This window comes from Onychomys torridus, chromosome 2 (genome assembly GCF_903995425.1).
Source record: "Onychomys torridus chromosome 2, mOncTor1.1, whole genome shotgun sequence".
NCBI classification, from domain to species: Eukaryota; Metazoa; Chordata; class Mammalia; order Rodentia; family Cricetidae; genus Onychomys; species Onychomys torridus.
This window is the reverse complement of record NC_050444.1, coordinates 4,527,784-4,554,163: the sequence shown is the minus strand read 5'-3', so window position 1 is coordinate 4,554,163 and position 26,380 is coordinate 4,527,784. Positions and strand designations below refer to the sequence as shown.

Here is a 26,380-nt window from a genome sequence, read left to right as displayed (position 1 = left end):
AATTGGGAGAAATTAAACATCTTTTTTGCCTGTGACTTCAATTCTAAAGTTTATAACTTGATTTGAAACAAAGTGAATTCCAGAGAAGGAAATATAAAAAAATCAAAGATTAAAAATTTTTACTTGACAGTACTTGCTAAAATGCTTTCCAATTGTTTTTTCCTCAACAGAGTTCACTTCTGACTATGCTCAGCTATAGGCACCTTCTTTGAATCCGAAGTTACTCAAAAGTTAAATTAGAATCAATTCAATAACTTAGATTACTGTTCTATTATAATAGCATGGGCACTGACCGGCACACTTGGTTGATATGTAAAAGGAAGTCAGACCTCCAAAGCACCCCTAATATTTGTTGTGAATGAGAAAGAAAAGTATAACAGTGTACAATGCCATAGATCCCCCCCAGGCATATTGAAAGCCCTATGATACAGACCCCCTAGTACACAGATAGCCCCATGCCACAGACCCACTAGTACACTGATGGCCCTATGACACAGACCCTCTAATACACTGATGGCCCTATGACACAGACCCCCTCATACACTGATGGTCCTATGACATAGACCCTCTAGTATACTGATGGCCCTATGACACAGACCCTCTAGTACACTGATGGCCCTATGACATAGACCCTTTAGTACACTGATGGCCCTATGACACAGACCCTCTAATACACTGATGACCCTATGACACAGACCCCTTAATACACTGATATTCCTATATCATAGACCTACTTCTATACTGATGGCCCTATGACACAGACCCACTAGTACACTGATGGCCCTATGACACAGACCCTCTAGTACACTAATGGCCCTATGACACAGACCCACTAGTATACTGATGGTCCTATGACACAGACCTACTGGTACACTGATGGCCCTATGACCAGACCCCCTCATACACTGATGGCCCTATGACACAGACCCCCTCATACACTGATGGCCCTATGACACAGACCCCTTAGTACACTGATGGCCCTATGACATAGACCCCTTAGTACACTGATGTTCTTATATCATAGACCTACTTCTATACTGATGGCCCTTTGACACTGATGCCCTAGTACACCAATGGCCCTATGACAGAGACCCACTAGTATACTGATAGCCCTATGACACAGACCCTCTAGTACACTGATGGCCCTATGACACAGACCCCCTGATACACTGATGACCCTATGACACAGACCCTCTAGTACACTGATGTGCCTATGACACAGACCCTCTAGTACATTGATGTTCCTATGTCACAGACCTACTAGTACACTGATGGCCCTATGACACAGACCCACTAGTATACTGATAACCCTATGACACAGACCCCTTAGTACACTGATATTCCTATATCATAGACCTACTTCTATACTGATGGCCCTATGACACAGACCCACTAGTACACTGATGGCCCTATGACACAGACCCCTACATACACTGATGGCCCTACGACACAGACCCCCTCATACACTGATGGCCCTATGACACAGACCCCTTAGTACACTGATGGCCCTATGACACAGACACCCCTGTACACTGATGGTGCTATGACACAGACCCTCTAGTACACTGATGGTCCTATGACACAGACACCCCTGTACACTGATGGCCCTATGACACAGACCCTCTAGTACACTGATGGTCCTATGACACAGACACCCTAGTACACTGATGGCCCTCAGTTGTCAGAATGTCAGGAAATAGGTGGCCACTCCTTAATTTTTATGTTTTACTGATTTTGAGCTTGAAACTGAAAAGTTCAGCAAACATTTGCTAGACCCACTGACTTGCCCTAAACAGTAATGTGTTCTAAGTAAATTCTTGGTAATCACAAGGTGAAAGGATTGCATCAGTACCAGTTGGGGAAAAAACCTCATGGGACATAGCCTAATGATGGCAGATGTTCAGATTTCCTCAGTCCATTAAAGGCTGTCATGGATCATTATAGAAACAAAACTTCTCTTTTAATTCATAAATAGTATTTTCTCCTGGCTTTCATACTGAAGCATGATCTTATATTATTCTATCTATATTAAAAGATCTAACACTTTGACTTTTGTTCTAGCTTTGGTAAAGAGCCACTGAGCGTGAAGTAGAGGACTGGCACCAGCTTCAACATCAAATGTGGGGAAGGAAAGGGGTGACTTTCTAGAAGTTATTTTGTATTATAATATGAGCTATTCAGTTTCCTTTGTAAACAGCAGTGCAGAAAATAAGCATTGTCTTTATTATAAAATACCCAGCACTTGCTTTAGTTTCCTAAATGAACAGAAAGGTTCTAGAAATGTCCTCGACAAAAACTGCAGCTCCAGTACAGAGCTTGTCCTGAGTAATCACAGCCCCAAACATGAAGGGTTTTACAAGACAGCATTGCCATACAAGACCACTTTGTTTCTTAGAAACTTAAAATTTCTGGATTACTTTAAGAAATTACACCCAACAGACAAACAAATTTCCTGAAAAATATCTGAGAGTCATGGCAACATTTCCAATGACTGCATTGCCAGTAGAAATGAGCACCTAGGCTATAACACCTCAGTCACCCAAGCTTTCTGCTCAGAATCTCAAAGCAGGAGAGGAATCAATTCAATTCTTACAAAACTTTCAGGAGGGAGGGAATTTTACTAGCTTATGAAAATTAGCATTGCGTTTCCAAGAAAGGCTAAGTATGTAGTATGTCAATGATGGACTGAACTCTTGAAGACAATAACTATACCTGTGTCATCTTGGTGAGTTCAAACATCAAGCAGAACCATTCTTTACAATGGGTACACTAGCAATACTTGAAACATTTTGCATATGAGTACAACTTGTTTGTGTGTGCTGTTAATTATTTTAGCATTGAAGTCCAAGGACTGAGCTGGACTCTTCCATAAACTCTGACATAATAAAGTATAAAATGAAAATTGTCAAGGCTTACCTGTCCTAAAACATAAAGTGAGTGTGACTAGTCTATGCTATATAAGAAAAAATATTAAGAGGACCAATAGAGAAGGCATAAAAATTACCAAATTATGCCACTGAGCAAAGCGTGTTGTCCTGCAGTCATGAAGCACCAAGCAAATAGACTATTTGTCAGACAGACTGATAATGGCAACATTTTGCACAGGACTATGTCTACAAAACTGAGTAGTGCTGTAAGAGATGATGGCAAAAGACCTCTGCATTTATCAGCTGCATCTACCTGAATAAGATCAGGGTACGTTTATCTGCCAAAGTCCATTCCAGTGAGAGACCATTCGAGTACAAAGAGACTCTAAACTACCTCAGTAACAGATACTTCCACTTGCAATGGCAAATAACTCACGTAAATATGTGACTAAAAACATTTCATGACAATTTGCGTCCATCACTGATAACTGAGAGATGCAACCTCTAAACATTTACCCATCTCCCAAGTGTGCCCTCACTCACCCTCTTGACTCTCCAAGGTCCTCCCTCCAGAAATCCTTCCCAGCTGCTCTGAAGAAGACATTTACCTTTCTTGCTGGAAAACTGCTGTAACTATGGTTTCAACTTTATCCGCCCTCTAATTTCTGTCTGCTATTAAATCTCGTTTCTCCCCCAAATTGACCACGAGACCCATTTTCATTCTAATTTGGGATCATTTTCATAGCTAAGGCCAGACCCATTAAGTTTATGAATTTCTCTCATATATACCATAATAATTCACTAATAGCACACAACTTCTTCCAGATCAAATGGTTTGTTGGGATCCCATGCTTACTATCTCATTTTCTAAGTCATGTCAAGGATAAACACCTATGTATTGTTAATTATGAGTAGAGTCATAAAAATATCCATTGTTTCCCACTGTATAATTGTCATGTTAATGAGATAGAGATGGCCTCTGAATATTGGTCCCTCTGTTTCTTATTTCTTTGTGAAGCCTCAGACCCAGCACAAAAACCCATAGACAATAAACTCAAAATTTTAAACATTCAGTAAATTTTAAAATAGTCTAAATTTTTATTACAATAAAACAAATATCCTCAGGGCTGGAGAGGAGGTTAGGGGGGTTATAAAACATGTACTGCTTTTGCAGAAGACCCAAGTTTGGTTCTTAGCACCCATGTTTGGCAGCTCACAAGCACCTGCAACTCCAGCTCCAGCAGGATGTAGCACCTCTAGCCTCTGAAGGCACCTGAACTTGCAAGCCCATAGTCTCAGAGACACAGACATTCACATAATTTAAAATAATAAAATAAAAGGAAAACAAATATCAACAATCAAACCTTGAGCTACTTAGAGACTTCCTATTCCATATACCTACAAAACTGTGCCCGATTGCTGATAAGTATTTGCAAGATGTATTTTGTTATGGAAGGCCCTAGATGCTGCTGACACCCTTTGGAGCTTTCTGACAGACATCCCTACTGTGTAAGCAAAAATCCCACCAAAATTCTAGAGAGCCCCTATACTCTCTTTCCCTCCTGAGCATTCCCCGACAAAGCCTTATACAGGCACCTACTGGAAGGTGCAAACTGCAAACTTGCCACAATACCATCCAATCCAGTCTGTGTGTGCTACTTACTGCCTCTGTCTAATGGTTACATTTGTTTTCTTTTTTTTTTTTTTTTTTTTTTTTTTTTGGTTTTTTGAGACAGGGTTTCTCTGTGCAGCTTTGCGCCTTTCCTGGAACTCACTTAGTAGCCCAGGCTGGCCTCGAATTCACAGAGATCCACCTGGCTCTGCCTCCCGAGTGCTGGGATTAAAGGCGTGCTCCACCACTGCCCGGCTACATTTGTTTTCTAAGCAAGCCCCCATACACTGTAAACTCCCTCACCAATGGATAACATAAATTTTATATGATGCTGATAGGCTCCTTGTTAGTTTTGTTTAATTTCATTCTCTTTTTTGAGATATGGTTTCTCTGTGTAGCCCTGACTGTTCTGGAACTCACTCTGTAGACCAGGCTGGTCTTAAACTCAGAGATTCACCTGCATCTGCCTCCTGAATGCTGAGATCAAAGGTGTGTGCCATCACTGCCCAGCCGTGCTAGTAGATTATTTTCAGAAATATTTTGTCAATGGCACATTTAGTTTTAAAAGCACTGGTAAGCAGATTTCTTTGCAATCAGGCAACACAGAGCTTTTACTATATTTACTATGTACCCTGTCCCACTCAAGGTAGGAATAAAAGGCTCATTTTACCATGGAAACACTGACTATGGAGCATCTTGTGAAAGCACATCTAGCCTATCACACCAAGGAAGCATCCTCCAGGCTTAGGCATTAGTGGAAAATAACTTCTCATGTTGTCTCACATAAATACTGTTCAATATTAATACCCTTTTGTGCTAGGGTTGCTTGAAAATGTAGTTGATTCTAAGACTTCAACAAAAGAAAGTACTAAATAAGTCTGAAACATATCTTTATGTGAGAAAGAAAAGAAGCTCTCTTAAGATGGATAGCAACATGTCAAAAGGATATAGAAAAATTAAAGGGTCAAGGATAATTTCAGCATCAAAATCGGAACAGACCAAGCCTATCAAAATAAAATTCTGCTGTGTAAGCATCCCTTGATGTACCAGAGATTGGTTCTAGGGTCCCATCAATATTAATGAATGCTTAAATCCATATAACAAATAACATTGTTTTTACATGAAGCTGTTATAGTCTCATAAACAGTTTATATAATCTCTAGATTATTTATAATAACTAATACAATGAAACTCTACATAGCTAGTTGTTAGATAGTTTCAGGATTAACCACCAAAGAAGTCTGGAATTTTCACTGAAGACCCTTTTTTCTTTCAAAATGTTTTCATGTATACTTGGTTGAATGTGCATTCAGAGTCCACAGATATGGAAAGCTGACTACATAAATACATGAAATCTTTAATCAAGGGAAAGAGAAAGTTCTACTTCAGTGAAGAATGACAGGAAATACATAAGTAAAAATGTAGTCAGAAATTCACTATTTGGCAACCAATACAGAATCACCAATGGATCCTACACTTGGTGGGTGGGAGTTTTATGATGAGAAAATATTTACATGACTAAAGTGCCACTGGTCTAAAACACCCCATAAGTGACAAAACACATGTTATACACACACATCACAGTAGAGAACGAAGAAGGAGACAGCCACCAGTGAACAGGCTTTCATTACTTCAATTTTAATAAATCTGAAACCACTTGAAAGGGAAGTGTATACAGATATGCCTTCTTCCATATCACTTTGGTTTTGGACCTCAGTTCTAGCTGCTGAATTCTTTTGCTGACACTATTTTTGGCTGTCCCAATACTCTGCTATTCCCAGAGGTATTTATCACTAAGTGGGGGAAGGATGGCCCCTTTCTTCGTTCTCAGAACTTGGTGCCTCCACCTGCAACAGGTCCTTCTTGGGATGTGAATTTGAAGGCTCTGTGAGTTTTGTATCTTAGAAGTTCATTCCTGTCTCTCTTGAATTCTCTCAATGATTACGATTCCCTCTCATCCTCTATACCATCGACCACCATACAGGGCTCTCCCACGTGCTCAGACTTCTGGACTAACTGACTTCACTCACTTGTTCTCATGCTATAAAACTGCACTTCTCTGCATTGGGTATGTGCTAAGCCTGATTCAGGGGTGCTCGAGTGGTCCAACAGGTTAAAACCTTCTATTCAAGCTAAAAGCCCTGAGTCCAATCCCTGCAGCTATATAAAGGTGAAAAAAGAGATCTAACACAAAATCACCCTCTGACATTCACACACCACACACTCACATGCACACACATATGCATATGAATGCACATACCACATAGGCACACAAATAGTAATAAGTATAACTATAACTATAGTAATAAGTACAAAAATGCATCATATATTTCAGCAAACCGAACATTTTCTTATTTACCTTCATTATAGGACCCAAGATACAATAACAAAGATCACAAGATAAGATTATAAAATACTTAAACTGGAAAAATATTCTGTCAGATTTTACCAGTTTTATCCAGATTTTAAACCTCAGATATTTTCAATAACATATCACACACTATAAAGACATCAGTGACAGAAGTAGATGTTAAAGTAGATACAATCTATAATTCTACTCTATCATTTTACTTCCATATAATTTACTATTTCCATTTAGAAATTTAAGAACCACTCAGGGTTTAATTACTACTTTTAAAAACAATAGCTGAATGGCAATGCTTAAGATTCTCTCAAGACCAATATACCAGATGACTATTTACTAAATGACTGTGGCAAAATTATTTGACTTCATTGAGCCTCAGTTTTCTCATCTATAAAGTAGGAACATCAATGGAGCCAAATCAAAGAGCTACTGTTAAGTAAACATACAATAGCACTGGTAAGGCAGCTGGCTTCTGGCAAGCATTCAGCTGACATTATTGACGTGATTAATTGCAAGCATATAAATAAATAGGACATCCAAGTGTATATATAAAACAATTAGATTTTATTAAAAACATGAGAGGTGCACATTTGAATATAAATATATTTATACTAATAAGCACATATATTTATCTCTTATATATATTCATATTTTATATGATTCTATATACATATATATTTAGAGAGAGAGTGAAGATACAAGTATACATGGAAGAGATTCACAGAAATAGTTGTAAAGACCACTAGCTGCTTAGGTGGTGATAAATATCACAGAACAAAAATGCCCTTTGATTCTAACTCCTTGCTATATTCTTCAGGTTTTCACCCATTAATAAAAGTTCTCTTTATAAATATCATTATAAAATGCTATTGTTAAAAATCTATCTCACCATAATGAAGCACTTTAGAGTATTGTGTCCACAATTTTTTGTTTACATTACTTAGGACAGTTTCTAAAGTATTTTCCATTCCCCACTCTATTCATCAGCATGAAGCATGGATTACAAAGGAAGCCATTACCCTCTGCAAGCTCCACTCTGGCTGCCCACTCCTTCCGTCATGTCCTATCCTGATCTTGTATATCTCTCCAATGCTGCTCAGAACAACCTGGATGAAATGCAAAGGGGAGAAGTCACTAAGGTATTTTAAACTGAGCACATCACAATGTTTTTGCTCTTTTCAGAATGAATGTACTTTGCAATTGTTGCTGACAGCTGAGACTCTTAGAAGGCTTTGCAGAACAGAGTCCTCTCTAGAAGCCTGTCTATGAAACTTGAAGAAACAGAATGAGAAAAAATGTTCCTTAACTTGATTAAGAATATGCAAAAATAAGTGAGATGAAAGAACGGGATAAAGAGCATGCTATGTCCTCTGACCATCACATATTTCTCACTAGAGCCAACACTTTTTGCATGCCAATCATAGAAAGAGGGCTTTAAGAAGAAAAGCAAAAATTTTCACCAAATAAAAGTTAAATGTATAAAAATGTTACAAGTTTATAGAAAGTACCTGTGCTTTATGGTCTTACTAATTGCTAACTGGTCTTATTAATTTAAAAAAAAAAAAACTGTAGCCAGATAATGGGGTGAAAACTGAGAGATCAGATGAATAGGACAAGCCACAGCCAACCTCACCTTAACAACCCTCAGCCTCCAGTGAGCCACTTCCTGTATACACATGCCTATATCCTTTCTGTCCCTGCCATCTTACTTCCTTTCTCTGCCCAGCTACATCACTTCTTTCTGCCCAGCTCTGTCACTCCTGTCTGTCTATACAGACCTCCAGACCTTTATGGTTAACTAGTGTTGAAATTTAAAGACATTTGCCACCACAACTGGCTCTGTTCCCAGTATGGCCTTGAATTCACAGAGATCTGGATGAATCTCCAGTTCCCAAATGTTAGGAATAAAGGCATATGCTACCATTGCCTGACTTCTATATGTAATATAGTGGCTGGATTTTTCCTCTGATCTCCAAGTAAGCTTTATTTATTAGAGCACAAATAAAATATCACTCCAGCAAGTCCAGAACTTCCTTCTATTTAAAAACTTCTTTCACTCCTCCACTAAAATGTCAATGCTCAAGGAAGAGAAACAGTCCTAATCCACAAATATATTTACTTGATCAGTTTTTATTTTGGAGAACTGGCATCAGAATTACTATGAACTCAATGGAAATGCTTGTGATTTTAAATTGAAAATATTATGACATACATCCCTGGCCCATATTGAATAGACATAATACATTTAAAGCAGAAATCTAGACCTTGTGCAAAGTCACAGATACGAAAAATAAAAACTTCTGGGGATGTCTTTCTGTATGCTGTGAATGTGTTTCTCTGATTTGGTTGATAAATAAAATGCTGATTGGCCAGTAACCAGGCAGGAAGTCTGGTGTAGGCAGGACAAGCAGAGAGGAGAATTCTGGGAACAGGAAGGCTGGGTCAGGTGTCGCCAGTGAGAGACAGAGGAAGCAAGATGTGAAGGCAGAACTGGGAAAAGGTACCAAGGCGCATGGCTAAACATAAATAAGAATTATGGGTTAATTTAAGATGTAATATCTAGCTAGCAAGAAGCCTGAGCCATTAGGCCATACAGTTTTAATTAATATAAGCCTCTGTGTGTTCATTTGGGTCTGAGGGCTGCAGGAGCCAGGCATGACCAGGAAAACTTTAGCTACATGATAACAGTGGTATAGTCTTCACCTTGGAAAAATGTACAACATAGAAAAGAATCAATCTGAAGGCAGATATTTATAGTATAATAAAAAACATATGGACCTGTGAAGATTTAGAAAATGAACAATAGCACCTAATCAACTAATCACTTAATGAAGAGCTACATCAGTAACTATTGTCATAGGCAACCCTCTACTGCTAGAGACCATAGGTAGGAATTCATTAAAATATCGTGCTACAGGCTAAAGTAGGCAGGTATGAGGAGGTTATGGGAACTTCTGTGATTGCCCATCCATGGCCCACATAGATGACTCAAAGCCATTAAAACTCTTTTACTTCCACATTCTAGGATTTGATATTTTTATTTTCTTTTTTTTGTGTGCTCACCACTGTTTTTCTCTATACACTAGGAGTTAGAGCATCTCTGGACCTGAAGCAGCACCAAGTTATATGGATGGTGCCAGTGCTGATTGGGAGAAGAGAAAGCAGGGTCCAACTTCCTTATTTCCAGAATTGTTCTCAGTGGCAGAGCTTGTAGGCTAGCTCTTTTCATGAGAGGAAGTAGGAAGTTGTTTCATCTTTGGGGCCCATTTGTCTCAAACAGAGGTTGATTTACTTTTGTTGTCCTAAAAATCAATTTGCTCTCAATTATAAAATTACCCTTTGTCCACATTCTAAGTGAAGACTCTAAAGGAGTATCTGAGAAGTCAGGTCACTTGAAGCATGTGACTTCATGCCTGCACAGGTTACTACAGGAAATAGGAGCTACCCAGCACAGTAATCACATCCATAGCAGCCAGGCACAAGGGTTTGATATGCATTGCTTTTCAGCACAGCTTGGCTTCAGGGATTGGCCTAATTAGGGCATTCATGGAATAAAGAAAATACAAAAACAAAGAAACATAGAAAAGTTGGGAGCAAGTGGAATTAGCTCTCTGATCAAGAAACTGCAGCCTGCAGAAAGATCAGTATGTTTACAATATACAGCCAAAGATGGAAGTAGGGTTTATAGTATACAGCTGAACCAATGAGGCAGGCATAGCTAATCTCAGCAGGGAGCTGTCTCTGGAAGGGAGCAATCTGAAGGATGTAAATATCCAGGGAGAAAGCTATGATGGGCATTTTCTCCACACACTACTTCCATCTGCACATGGACCTCAGGAATGCTATGTCATCCCTCTGAGCCTCACCTAGGAGGAAGGCTTTGCCAACTTCCGTGGACCTGCAGCTTTGGTCTTTGACCCAGCTGGCTCTTGTCAGTAACACACACACACCAAGGACTTGACATACTCAGAGCTACCTCAGTTCCTCACAATGCATGGTTTATTCCAATGGCCCAGCAGCCCACCGGAAAGGAAGGCTCTTTAAGGAGTCTACTTTATAGGATGAAGACACTCAAAGAAATTAAGTCATTTCCTTAAGCATACACATTGTATGTGAATTCATATACATTGTATACACATCAGGCTGTAGAAGTATAAGATGTGAACTCAAGTCTATTTGATCAGATATGCTACATTATCTTCAAAGACAGCTGTATAAATACTTGAAGACTGAAAGGAAAAAGTTCAAGACAAATTCAGAAGCAGCAAATGACACAATGGAAAGGAGTACAGGAAACAGTACCACAGACCAAAGAGTGTGGATGAGCTAATCCTAATTTAGGATTATCCAATTACAAGAGGCCTGGCCCCAGTGCCTCATGATCCTCACTCCAGGCCTTTTTAAACTTTAGGATATATACAACATTACCTGGGAATCTTACTAAAACTTAGAATCTGAATCAATGGGTACGGAAAGGGACTTGATATTCTGCAGGCTTCCTTGGCTCCTGGTATTACCTAAATCACTGTCTTGTAGTTCACACATCTGCAGAGGCTGAGAGGCTTCCTAGACCCATCCTTCATTGCTGGAAATTGGATAAGCAATCAATTCAAAGTAAAGGAACTAGTGATAGGTTCATTTAATATTAATTTCATATTCACAACACCAGGGCCTCTGTTCTTTACAATTTACAATTAAGTTGGTGCAAAAGGAATTATGGTTGCAGATTGTGAACTTTTGATTATTATACCTAAACCTCAATACATCTTAATTAATCAAATTATGAAACTATACATTTTTGTTGGTAATAAATAAGTTTGTTTATTCCTATAACTAAATTTGTACTTTGTGGAAGGTTTTCCCTGAAAAAAAAGCAATGGATATGCTTGAAGAGATTGTAATTTGTTGGCAAAAGTCAGGAGAATAGAGTGGATGAGGCAGAACTTTCTAGCCCAATACTTTCATCTTCTAAAGCAGAGATTGTTCCACATGCAGTTAGAGAGTGTGGGGCATCATGGAGAAGAACTGACCTCATTTCTTGACCAACACTACCACTACTATTGCAGTTATGGTGCATATTTTTCAGATATGGTTTCACTGGATTCAGAAAGCTGTCATGGATAAATCCTGCAGCAGATGACCCAAAGGCGACCATCACTGTTTTGTACAAGTTTGGCACTGGCAAATGCTCTAAGAGCTTCTTGCTGTATGCAATCTACTTTATGTCACACACTACAATCTCACCAAGAAATCATTCATCAGTGGATAGAATTAAGAGGCTCACTTTTCAAAAATTATATTTTTTTTCCAGCCAGCTCACGGGCACTCACTCACTGAATCTTTTGACCTTTTCAATGTGCTTCAAAGGATCACCTCTGAGTTCTTTGGCAACTTCTCCTGTATCTATAAAAGGACCAGATTTGAAGTTGCTCTCACTTGTGGGACACTGGCTTCCAATGATAAAGATTCTTACTCACTCTGCAAAACTGCTTGTTCCTCCCAGCCACCACTGTTCCTGAGCTAAATGTGTTTTGATGTTACAAGTTTCTCTGCAGCTTTATCACCCATTTTGAACTCAAATAAGAATACATCTTGAATTTTCTTTTTATCTTACATAATTTTCATGGCATAAAATAAATATAAAACAAATAGAAAATCATTAGCCAAAATCATAAAGGGAGAGAAACACACATTAAAATGATGTATGACTTGACTGTATTTATTAAAGAAGGTATTCCAATTTTCAGCACTCTAAATTTTACACTGCAACAACTGACACAATTACTGTTTCACTGACTTAATGCATTTATTATGTAGCAAATAGGGTTCTTTCTTAAGGTTTATCTATGTTCTTTCTGTCATACATCACCCATGGATTAAAAAGGATGGAAATCATTGCCCCCATTCTACACATAAAGAGAATATTGTATGGTCACACAGTTGTCACACAGGAAGCCAGCACCAGTCCAACACACCAGGCTTATAGTCTTGTGTTGGAACCAGGACTAGTAATGGTGATTGCACTTTAGAAGCACTTAGGGAGCTTTTAACAATGTCGGTGCCCAGGTTGCACCCAAATGAAATGAACCAGGTTCTCTGCAAGTGCAGGCAGTCATCATTAGTTTTCAAAGCTCTCTAGGTGTTCCAGTGTGCAGTCATGAGCCTCTAATATTCTACCCTGGTGAATATTTTCCAGAAAAACTATGATATAATTTACCAGCACATCAATACATATGACATATGATACATTATCAGGGACGTCATGCTTCTGTTGGTGGCTTGGAGTTCTAATGCTAACATGCATTCTGAATTATGAGCTATCATCTTCAAGAAACCATTCAAAACACGTGTGAACACCATGGACAACATCAAAGTACCCCTCCATCACTGTAGACAATCATGCTCCATCACTAAAACTCCATTAGTGAATGTAAATGTGGACCTATAAGCTCACAGCTGAAGATGCAAAATTCATCCAGATATTAGTGAGGCCAGGTGCTGGTCCTCCAAATACCTTTGGAAGCCTGCTGACTTGGGTTAGCCGCCATAATTCTCTATTCCCTAGTGTGCACAGAGACACTGTCAAGGATGAGCAAGTACTGTTCAGTTAAAGCACTGAACAACCATACTACTACCACCCTGCAGGGGGTGAGAATTAGTCAAGTGCAATGTAACTGTCCTAATTGAAATTTGGCCAATGCTCCCATAAATCAGACAAGCAGCCAGCCATCTTCAAGTCACAATAGCTCAGAACTCTCCCGGCAAAAAATAAGTGAGAGGGAGATTAAAATTGGCATGGGCAGAGACTCAGAATGTGGCCTGTGAAAACGCCTAGGAAATTACTTCACACACATGCAGTTTAGCTGAGCAATGTCTGAAAGTACACCAACTATAGAAAGAGGAGCTTCCATTACTCCAAGAGTCTCCCATATATTTTTATCCAAGGACAACTTGAAATAGAATTGATGATTTTTAGGACAATGACTTTAAATGCAATGTCTTTAAAAAAAGAATTTTTCTTCTGTAACCTTACTCTCTTCCTTGCACAAGAGACATGAGCAAATATGCTTATTTTAATTATTATAATAGGAAATTAATTAACTAACAGTGTTCATAACAGACTAAGTTTATTTTATACAGTCTCTCTGTCTCTCTCTCTCTCTGTCTCTCTCTCTCTCTCTCTCTCTCTCTCTCTCTCTCTCTCTCTCTCTCTCTCTCTCTCTCTCTCTCTCTCTCTCTCTCTCTCCCTCCCATATTACGTGCCTTTACAATGTTCAAACAATAAAATGACTGCTGATGTGATGTTGCTTACCTGAAACTCATCCTTCTGTCTTGGAAGGAAGAGCTTCTCTGGGTTGTCCTTGGTTAGACTGATCGGTCCAGTGACTCCTTCATCTCCATACACCCAGAGAGTGACATTGGCCTGTGTCCCTGTATCTCCAGTCAGCACTAACACTTTCCATTTATCTTCTGACACAAGAAGCTCAGTACTGTGGGAATTCCCTCTTTCTTCTGTATAGAGTGGAGAAGGATAAAAGGAGCAGATCAGGTACTTTAGGCTAACAGAATCCTTTGTCACACTGGAGTCCAAAATATCAAAGAACACCCAAAGGAGCATAGACGATGTGGGTTGAGGGAGGCGCTGAAGTGTGCAGACTCCAGGGAGCTAGCTTGTGCTTCTCTCACCACACAAAGTTCAGGGCAACTGACTCCACTACTGAAGAAAACCACACGGAAACAATAATTACCTGCCATGCCCAGGACCAAGACTTGTGCTCAGTGCTGCACCACAGAGGGTGTGCTAGAGCTGACGGTTGTGAGCACATAGGTTTTTCATAAAGTTACTTATTAGCTTCATGAGCTTTATACATAACCAATAACTATCAATAGAAGGTAACAAAATGAATTAAAACATGCTTTCAAATAACATTAAAATAGTATGTCAAGGATAGAGAAATTTTTTTCTGAACTATTTCTAAAAAATATCAAACTAGAGAAGGAGATAAAAAGAATTTGGAATTAAAGTGAGCATTTGAGCCCGCAGAGGTTTCCTAGTAGCTTTACCCAGCAGGACTGCATAGAGGATGATTAGACCAAAGGCCTGAGTGCAGGTGTTTGGAAGAGTCTACAACTGCTTGTGTCTAGCAATGGGTTTTTTGTTTGTTTGTTTGTTTGTTTGTTTGTTGTTTTTTGTTTTTGTTTTTGTTTTTGTTTTTTGCCTCACCCTTTGGCATTGTTATAAAAAGCCCTTTTGAATAAAGTTCTGGGCCAGTGGATAAGGATGCAGGCCCACCTGAGGCTGTCTTGTGTTTCTATTTCTCTCCCCTCCATATTTCTCTCTAAGTCTCTTATCCCTCTCTAAGTCCCTGGGGTAAATAAATGTGGGAGCTGGTCTCCCACAAGTGAGACTTTTCACATATACAAATAGCTACACTTAACTAATATTTAAATAATATTACATATGAAATTAAAAATGAAAGTCTATGAAAAAATAATGTATGCTTTCTGAAAGTTACTTTCTCTTGGCTTGGATGATCTGTCAATACAATAATAATCACTATTTGCTTATTTATCCCCCCCTTCTGTGTGTGTGTGTGTGTGTGTGTGTGTGTGTGTGTGTGTGTGTGTGTGTGTGTGTTTGGATCAAGGGGTGACATTGAGTATCTTTCTTTGATTGCTCTCTACCTTTGTTTTTTTTGAGACAAAGTCTCTCAGTGCACCTAAAATACATTGAATTGGCTAAGCTAGCTACTCAATGAACTTCTAGGAGCCACCTGTCTATGACCCTCCCCAAACTGAGATTTTAGACACTATGATCAGATTTTCATGTTAGTTCTGTAAAAATCAGGTCCTCATGTTTACATGGCAATTACTTTATTTACTAAACCATCTCCTAAGCCCAATAATGACCATTTATCAAGACTCTATTTTTGAACTCTGTGTTAAGTGTGTCACACACAATTTTCATTCAATCATCTCTTATAAGTTTTAAGGTGAGTCAAATACTAAGGTCTGTTTTAAACTCTAGAAAATAGGCAGAGAAGTTAAATAATAAAGTGGGTGCTATGTTCTGTAAATGCAGTTTACCAGGCTGTTAGCAGTCATGGCATTGCTATTATTTAACATGTGGTTTTGTGCTACGTATTATGCAAAATACTTACTCATAACAATGTCACTCTCATTCAGTCATCACATTAGTCCTACAAGATCCTTCACCCATGAAGCAGGTAGGAAACTAAGCCTCATAGGTTGAGGATTTGGCATAGCCACATAGGCTAGGCTTCAGCCCAGGCAGAACTATGGATCTTTGGACATCTGGACATAATACAAAATTACATAAATTTGTCCAAGAAAACCTATGACACAATCTACATTTCAAAACTCAAATGGTACCTACAACCTGCTCCTCTTGACACTTCTCAATAACACTGAGAACTTCCTGTGAGTATTGTAACCAAATATCCACAAGTTCTACTGGTACATCATGCTTCAGGAAAGAAATTAGAGATCCTGGATCAGCAGGTATCCCTTAAGATACTGATAATCTATTTTCTCAGAGTATCTTAGTCATTTGAAGGATCACTTTTATTTAAGAAAACTTCAATGCATATTATTTACTAAACATAGACAAGTGCATTGCTCTTTTAATAATGGCAGTGATTGAAAGTCAGAAAATAACTAAAGAGCGTCTTGCCCTCAAGGTATGTACTATCTAGTGGAAAGGACAGGCAAACTAATATTTTATCTGAAGCATGCAAATGCACTCACAGAACATGTAAGAAGTGTTGTAAAGTGCAGATGTAGCACAGACCAGGGAGTGATAGAGAAAGGGATTGGCAGGGCTTCATGGAGCACTCCACCGCTAGAGACAGGAAAGAGGAAGATACAGAAGAAACGCTAGGTAGAGAGAGAGGAATCTAGACTTTGCAAAGAGACATAAAGGACACTCCAGACAGAGATAACACGTTCAGCATGCCCATGGAAACCTGTGTAAGTGCCGATGTATGGCTGAAAACGAAATGAGATATTGTAAGTGAGAGTGAAAAGAGGGAACGTGAGGGCATGAAAAGCAAGGGCAAGGAGGAAAGAAGCTGAGACATGCTTGTGCAGATAAGAGGAAGTGGCTTCAAAGTCCAGTAATGTTCTTACACAGCGGAAACTGGGTTTTTTGTTTGTTTGTTTGTTTGTTTGTTTGTTTTTGTGTGTGTGTGTTTGGCTTAGTTGTTTCATATAATCTGCAAATAAGTTGATGACTGCTAAGGACCCTTCTACACTAACATGGTCTTTCATCATTTGCACAAACACAACACAGACTGAGGACATACTCATAAAATTTGATAGTTTAATCTGTAACATATTATGATGTAGTAAAGTCTGTACTATCATCATTTAAAAATGAATGTCATCTAATGCTATGAGCTTTTGGAAATGAACCAAAGTCCATTAGCCTCAGACTATAAATTTCTCCATCTGAGAACCATAAAAAGGTTTGCTTTCTTGACAAAAGGTTTCAAAATGCCTAGAGATGGGCTAATATTTGAAGATAATGATGCTAAATAAAGCACTAGTCATCAGGAAAGTCTCACTGAATAAAACCTAAAAGGGATTTGCATGATTCAAATCTGTTTTTCCTAAGTATTACTGAGCACTTTGATTACACTGCAACCAGACTGATTTAAACAAAACAAAAACTCTTGGCTACTGTTGTACTGCTGGTCTTCTGAAAGTCAGAAAGAAAAAACAACTGATGATACTGGTAACAAACAAGCTGGTTTTAATAGTTCACATGTAGATGAATAAAAAGTCAGCTGAAGGCGGGACACTAACAGAAATTTGGCAGTGGAGGGTGTACAAACTTTTTTAAACCTATTATTTAAAGATAGTGATTGAGTAAAGTTTTCTATAATAAAATGTAAAGAAACTATTGAAAACAAATGACCTTTATCATTTGATAGCACACCATCACAAAAATGATTCAATTTCAACGTTAACTTCAACAAAAGCATTACTATCTGGAAAATATAATGAACTAAAGAATACTGTCCCTAGTTATCTTGAAATGAAAATAAAATTTGTTAAGTTAATATTAAAGTCTTGAGTAATCACAAAGTCATCATTTTTCAATTTAAGATAGAGAACTTAAATGAAGGACGGAGCAAAAGCCCCAGAGACAGCTAACAAGCAGATCAGAACATGAAAAGCCGTCCAATGGGCTACAGTGTGGACTGACACACGAAACACCACCAAAAACCAGCCAGGATCAAGGGAAAAGTTGGCCTCTCTACTCAGAACATTAAAAACATATTTTATGCTCAAAATATATGATATATAAATTAATCTAAAGATCACAATATACAGAAGGAATGGAATGAAGATATTTGAAATGGTCCTTAAAGTAGAAGCACTATGTACACACTTTCAACTAACATTTAAGGGATGTCATCATTCTACATTGTTCCCATTTCATGAGGAGAGTTTTGAAGATTCACAGGTTTTTATTAATTTTTTATTTTATTTTAATACCAACCACTATTTCTTCTCCGTTCTCTCTTCCTGTTCCCTTCCCTCACCTCTTTTCTCCACTCCTCAAAAAGGTTAAGGTTCTCATGGGAGTCAAGAAAGCATGGCATGAAGATTCACAGTTTAAGGGAAATATTTATATAAGCAACATCTATAAATCATATATTCATAGAAAGTAGTTAAACTGAAATTAATATTATAAAGATTTTAAAAACTGACAAATAAACTTCAAAAAATTAATCAGAAGAGAAAACCATTCATTAAAGGGAAAACCTACCAAGAGAATGGTATAACTCTAAACAATGCTCTTTGAATTACTTCACAAAGTAGAAACTGAATGAGCATTTCCTAATTCTTTTTATGAAACCACTATTATCCTAAAACCAAAATACACAGACCTAACCAAAAAGAAAGAAATATAAGAGGGAAGGGAGGGAAGGGAAGGAGAAAAGTTAATTACAGACAAATATCTCTTGTAAACACAAACACATTAATTCTCAATAAAATACTTGCAGGGAAAATTCAAAACGTATCAAAAATATTATCCATCATGTTTAACTTGGCTTTGCTTCTTCATTCCAGAACTACTTCTGTATAGCAAAGGACACCATCATTGAGAAAAACAGCAGCCTATACATATTTAGTAGAAAGTTAGTATCTGGAATATATAAGGAACTAAACAAAACACTGGACATCAAGAAAAAAATTGCCCAATTAAAAAATGGGGTATAGGCCAGGCAGTGGTGGCACACACCTTTAATCCCAGCACTCAGGAGGCAGAGCCAGGTGGATCTTTGTGAGTTCGAGGCCAGCCTGGTCTGCAGAGTGAGTTCCAGGAAAGGCGCAAAGCTACAGAGAAACCCTGTCTTGAAAAAAAAAATGGGGTATAGATATAACAGAAAGTTCTCAAAAGATGAAATGCAAATAGCTAAGAAACACTTAAAAATTGTTTAATATCCTTAGCCTTCAAAAATGCAAATCAGAATTATTTTGTGATTTAGTTTACCCAGTCAGAAGAATGGCAAGTATCAATTAGAAAAAATAGTGATAGCAGATTTTGGAAAATATGCAGTGAAAGAGGGACACTTGTTCATTACTAGTCAGAATGCAAACTTGTACAACCACTATGTTTCAGTGTGCAGGTGCCTCAAAAAGCTGAAGTGATGTACTAGAAGATCCAGATATGCCACTGTAGGGAATATACCCAAAGGACTTTGTATATTTCTATAGAGATACTTGCTTATCTATGTTCATTTCTGCTCCATTTATAATAGCTGGAAATTAGAAATAACATAGATGTCTATAAACTGATTACTAGACAATGAAAATGTAATACATTTACACAATGGAATATTTTCCATCTGTTAAGAAGAATTGAAATCATGAAACTTGCAGGTACATCAATGGTGCCAGAAACAATAATCCTGAATGAGATAGCCCAGACCCCACAACACAAATATTTAATATTTTCTTTTATATGTGGATGTTAGATTTTTAACCACAGAGTTTAGGTATCTAGTAATGAATAGTGGGGAAGGAGTGAACTTCCAAGGAAAAGAAAGTGGAATATAGTGTCATAGCAAGGTAAAGAGGAAACCAAAGTGGATTAAAGTGGGAGGAGAATGGGAGGGCAGGGTAGAGGAAAGAAAGTGGGGAATAACAACTACAGCTAAAGAGCTTTTGAAAAGCTGTATGGAAACCTTACAGCATATACATGTATGAAAGGAATTTTAATGGAACTGCTTATAATGGGGAGACAATGGCCCAGTGGACATGTTATTCCATCAAGTAAAACCTCCAATGTCAGGAATAAAGTAAAAACTGTTGAGGCAATGCACAAAGGGACTCAATAAAAACCCTAACCATCCCAAGTTATTGCCAAGACTATTGGGCACTCTTTACAACCTATTGGTAAGACTCTATTGCTGAATATACAACTTATTTATATCATTAAACAAATAAAAATCAAGCTGGTACCCAACTAGAAGATTCATTCCTACTGAATATAATTCATGGTGCTAGAGGATACTTTGCATGCTGCTGGAGGAGAAAAGAAATCATCAATTTTACCCAGCTAAAAACCAGGCAACTAAAATTGGCAAGACATAATGGCGCAATAGTGTCACAACTATCATTGGAATAAGAAACCAGTTTTTGGTTAGATTTGTGGACCACTCCATTAAATGGAAACAATACATGATACTACTAAAGTGGCCAAGAAATTGAGACTAGATGGGTCAAAGGCCAAACCTATTATTATTATTCTGCTAAAGGGATGTAGAAATAAAATGATTCATAATAACATACTGCTATAGCCATAGAGCAAAGCATTGCTCAACCCTCATCAGAGAGGCTTCTTCTTGCAGTAGATGATAACACAGAGATCCACACATGGACAATGCAGAGATAGTGAGATATTTTGGAGCACCCAGCCCTAAAAAGGGTGTCTTTGTCACACCTTTCCCCTCAAGCCTCAGATATCTATGCAGAAGAAGGCAGAAAAATTAGAGAGCCAAAGCTGATGGATGACGCCAAGGAGACAGCATTTCCAGATACAAGCCAACTGATACACATGTAAACTCACAAAGACAATGACAGCACATGTAAGATCTGCATATGTTCCAATTAGATAAAATACCAGCACTGAAAAGGGAAAGTGAACAGAGTTCCATCTCTAACCAAGGAGCTATCTGCAATAGATACCATATGGGAAATGGAGAAAATCTGTTTTCTCCAATGCAGTGTCCTAGAAATATCAACCATACTCAGGGGCAAACCTGATGACTAGGAGTAGTTGGCCAACACAAAATGACTCCATGTTATTTTTGTGGGATTTTGTTTTATTTTCTCTTTATTTATTTTAATTTTTCTGTTTTGTTTCATTTTTGCATTTTGCATTGTTGTTTTTTCCTGATTCTGCTTTGTTTTGTTTTTAGGAGAGAGAGAAAAAAGAACTTGAAGTTGGGTAGGGTGGCAGAGAAATTTGGGAAGGAGTTGGAAGAGTGGAAAGAAATGATCAAAATGTGTTTTGTGAAACAAATTTATATAAAAATAATTGTCTTAGGGTCTCAATTGCTGTGAAGAGACACCACGACTACAGCAATTCTTATAAAGAAAAACATTTAATTGGGGCTGGCTTAGAGTTTCAGAGGTTTCGTCCTTTATCTTCATGGTAGCATGCAACAGACATGATGCTGGAGAAGGAGCTGAGAGTTCTACATCTTGATCTGCAAGCAGCAGAAACAACTGTGTCCACACTGGGCATAGTTTAAGCATAGGAGACCTCAAAGCCCACCCCTATATTTCCTCCAACAAGGCCACACCTACTCCTACAAGGCCACACCTCCTAATAGTGCCAATCCCTATGGGCCAAGCATTCAAACACATGAGACTATGGGGGCCATACTTACTCAAAGCACCACATTCCACTCCCTGGCTTCCATAGGCTTATAGTCATCACATAATGCAAAATGTGCTTAATACAACTTCAAAAGTCCTCATAGTCTATCACAGTCTTAACAATGTTTAAAAACCCAAAGTTCAAAGCCTCTTCTGAGATTCATGCACTCTCTTAATTGTAATCTCCTATAAAATCAAAAGTAAAAAAAAAACATATCTCCAACTTATAATAACATAGGGTATACATTACCATTTCAAATTGGAGGAGAGAGAGCATAGAAAGAAAATACTGGAACAAAGCAAGACCAAAAACCAGCCAGGTAAACTCCAAACTCTATATCTCTATGTCTGATTTCAAGGCACTATTCAGATCTCCAACTACTTTCAGCTTTGTTGACTTCAACACATTTTCTTCTCTTGAGCTGGGTCTATTCCCTGTTAGCAGCTCCTCAACAGATATCCCACAGCTCTAGCATTTCCAACATCTTGGCATCATCAAGGCAATTCAGGCTTTACTTCACAACTTCACAGCAATGACCTCTCTGGGCCTCCATGAAGGGACATCTGACACATACCTGGCATTAGCAGCTTTCTTTGGTCACCAAGGAAGATTCCAAAACTCCTTTCTTCTATCCACAACTCTAAATTCAGAGCCACATGTCCAAAGCTGCCAAGTTCTGCTGTTTGCTGAGGCTGGACTCCTCATTCAATTACATCTTCACCTGCTTTCTGTTTTCCATGATTTCCTTCACTGCCCAAGCTTGGCTGTCCTGAAACTTGATCTGCAGACCATGCTGGTTCAAACTCAGAGATCTTCCAAACTCTGGCTTCTGAGTACTGAGATTAAAGGCATGCACCACTATGCCTGGACCTAAGCTGTTCCCTAATTCCTTTTCACAAGTTGGAGGCTCACCTGGGTGGGGGCTTGTCCTGAGATCACCACTCCCTTTATTCTATTTCTTAATCTGTTTGTCTCCTTGAACACAGGACTTAGTTTCATTCTACTTCCTGGTGCTCCTTTTCTCCTCAAATTGTGTATTTTGTATTTTTCCTTTATCAGTTTGCTCTTTTTAATTATTGACCTGTATAAGATCAATAACCACATAACAGAGTCAATACTAGGCTGTTTTTATATTTCCTCCACCAACAGAATTCATTGAAATCTCTTCATTTTAGCCTCAGTCAGATTCTTTCAACAAGGGCAAATGGTAGCCACATTCTTCACCAAAACATCAGAAGAACAATCTCTAGGCAACATATGAAAATTCTCATCTGAAACCATTTAAGCAGGGCCCCTTTCATGTTCCTACTAATATGGTCCACTAAGCAGCACTTAAAGCATTCCATTGCTTTCATAACTCAAACTCCAAAAGTCCAAGTGACACCAAACAAAAGCATGATCAGGCCTATCACAGCAATATCTGGTACCAACTTCCATCTTAGTTAAGATTTCTATTGCTGTAAAGAGACACCATTACCTCAAAAATCTTACAGAAGAAAACATTTAATTTGGACTGGCTTACATTTTCAGGGTTTTAGCCCATTGTCTTCATGGTGACATGCAGGGAGACACATTGTTGGAGAAGGAACTGAGAGTTCTACATTTTGATCTGCAGGCAGCAGAAGCAACTATGTTCACACTGGGTGTAGCTTGACTTCAAAGCCCACCTTCACAATTCTTGCAACAAGGCAACACCTCCTAATAGCACCACTCCCTATGGGCCAAGCATTCAAACATATGAGTCTATGGGTGTCTATTCAAACCACCACAATAATAAATAATTTAAAATGAATGTATTATTTGTACATTATTCATATAAACTTCTTCAATCAAAGATTCTTCCAAGTAATGAAGACTTATGTCAACTATTCATGCTGTTTACTACACTAACTACACTAACTAGTATAAACATGAAATAGTAAACATATTTCATTCCCAATGCTGAGAGGAATTTTTTTAATATGGTAAGCAACACTATGGCTATAACAAAAAGAAAAAGGAATGCAGCCTATCACCCAGAATTCCCACTTCTATACAGTATTCTTAATGTGTATGTATGTGTGTGTGTATATTCAGACATGCAGTACAGATGAGTGCTCGTTGTAAGTTAGTAGAATACCTAGTATATATGTTTTGTGCTATCGATTGCCTGTATTGCTTATAGCAATTAAGTTGATTCACAAAAGAATATTTAATACTATTAAAATGCTTATAATTTTTGTTACTTCCTATTAACTGGAGAGCACATTATAAAACTGTGAACTCAATATAACCTATGTAGATGTTTTTAATATTTTGCTTTGTGCTTTATGTATTTTACTTTTTTGGAATAAATTTAATTTGTGGACTACTGATTTGAAAAAAGCTTTAATTTTTCAAGTAGAAAATTGAATCCATGTTTTTCACCCATATTTCTCTCTGAGTTTTAACATTTGGGCACTGGTACCTATCTGCACTTGAAGAATAACACAATGCCAAGTGGTCAGCCCTAAAAACATACATACAAGTAGAATTATATGAACTGAGCAGGTTGCATTATTATAATTATATATAATATATTGTTTATTTAATAATTATATTATAAATATATATGATGTCAATAACAATGAAAAAGGAGTATGCAAATTTGAAGAACAGGGAGGGCATATGGGAAGCTTTTGAAGGAGGGAAGGGAAGGGAGAAATGGTATAATAATCTCAAAAATATTTAATTCAAATCTTAAATGATAAAAGTGATGCAATGGCTTTGCTTCAGCAGACAACTCACAGCACCTCTGAGCATTTACAGCAGACAGAAAATTGGCAGTGTGGCTGTCTTTCTGCCCTGTCAGCACCAGAAGCCAGGTACTGACTCCATGACTGCAGGGGAAACCTCGAACATATTGCCCTCTCTTGGCCCTGTTCCCCTCATTTGTAAGAATCTAAGAAGGTTCTGTTCAGAGCTTACATCATGTCTTCCTTGTCTATATTTTGTCTGATTGTGTTAGATGTAGTATTTCCAAACTTAAAACTAAGCAGAAGTAGTGTATATTCTCTCACAATATAATTTTTTAAGAATATGAGTTTCTAAAGTATTTATAAATAAAATGATTTGGTGCCTTAGATTTGCTTAAAATGACCCAGTTGAGATGATATAAGATACTGTGAAGGGCCATCAAGCAAGATCAGCTTATGGTAGAAATTTAAACCAGGTAATGGGTACACGAAGAATGTTTTATACTGTCTCTATTTTTATGTAAGTTTGAGATTTATATAAAAAAATATATCTACTTTTAAAAAAATGAGATTTCTGCCTGACATCCTCTCTTATAGGAAAACTGATTAGAATTCATCTTGATGTAAAGTAAAACTCTGCTCTAGTAATGGCAGAGATCTACCTGCTATTGCAGTGCAGTGTTGACTATACCAAGTTGTTTGCAGTGCAGTGTTGACTATACCAAGTTGTTTGCAGTGCAGTGTTGACTATACCAAGTTGTTTGCAGTGCAGTGTTGACTATACCAAGTTGTTTGCAGTGCAGTGTTGACTATACCAAGTTGTTTGCAGTGCAGTGTTTACTATACCAAGTTGTTTGCAGTGCAGTGTTTATTACACCAAGTTGTTTGCAGTGCAGTGTTTACTATACCAAGTTGTTTGCAGTGCAGTGTTTACTATACCAAGTTGTTTGCAGTGCAGTGTTTACTATACCAAGTTGTTTGCAGTGCAGTGTTTACTGTACCAAGTTGTATGCAATGCAGTGTTTATTACACTATGCTGTTGGTAGTGCAGTGTTTATTACACTATGCTTTTGGCAGCATACTGTTTATTATACCATGCTGTTATCAACTTCTAATTCTCTTGCCTCCCTGGTATAAGTGAGAAAAGTTTTTATCTTTCTTGATAACTTAGCATTTTGAATAAAGAAAAGTTTTTTGTCTATAAATACTGAAAGACTGGATAGATAAACATAATCTTCAATTTGCTTTTAAATGTCTTTAAAGGCAACAAAAGGTTTTCCAAAGGACTTTAATGTATATTTTCATGTAAATTTAACTAAATTTTTATGTTTTCGTATTATTTCCATCAAAATGTATGTAGTGTGACTTCTAAATTGTCAACCAAAATGAAAGTATTTCTTGAAAGAAGCAATGCATGGTAGTAGAACTATCTGGTGGGGGCTGGGTGGTAAAAACATAGGAACACTCAATGCATTTTTCACCCAAAATCATATATCTCTTAAATCCATTCCTGCTGCAGCCTAAAATGGCCAAGTTCAAGCACACCATGCATACATTCCTTGCACCATGTCATAGGAGATGCTTCTGTGTCTGCTGTCTGTGGCATGTCAGCAGCCTGTATATAATTTGAGCTCAGCCTCCTCCCTCTTGTTTTTAGCCTCCACTGCCACATTGTCATTAATTACTAACAAAGAATTTACAAGACTTTACACTAAATTCAGGACTCACTGTTTATTTTATACATAGAATGCCCACTATCAGTCTGTAGTTTTCATTTTTGTAGGCTTTAATGTTGATCCAACCCACTTATTCATTAATAAATTTTGAGACTGCTCTGGCCAAGTTTGTTTCCCTCCTCACTGTATTCTCTTATGTATTGGCTAGTTTTAGGCCAACTTGACA

The 26,380-nt window shown here is 37.8% G+C and overlaps 1 protein-coding gene across 1 annotated transcript in view; it reads right to left on the bottom strand.

The window, feature by feature from the left end:
- Window positions 1-26,380, bottom strand: part of Rp1 (RP1 axonemal microtubule associated) — a 222,221-nt gene that overhangs the window by 45,336 nt on the left and 150,505 nt on the right. Inside the window, exons 17-18 of the mRNA XM_036179670.1 lie at window positions 14,157-14,356; window positions 7,864-7,950 (exon numbers count right to left, since the gene is read on the bottom strand). Of these exons, the coding sequence (XP_036035563.1) occupies window positions 7,864-7,950; window positions 14,157-14,356 (287 nt within the window). The remainder of the gene's footprint in view (window positions 1-7,863; window positions 7,951-14,156; window positions 14,357-26,380) is intronic.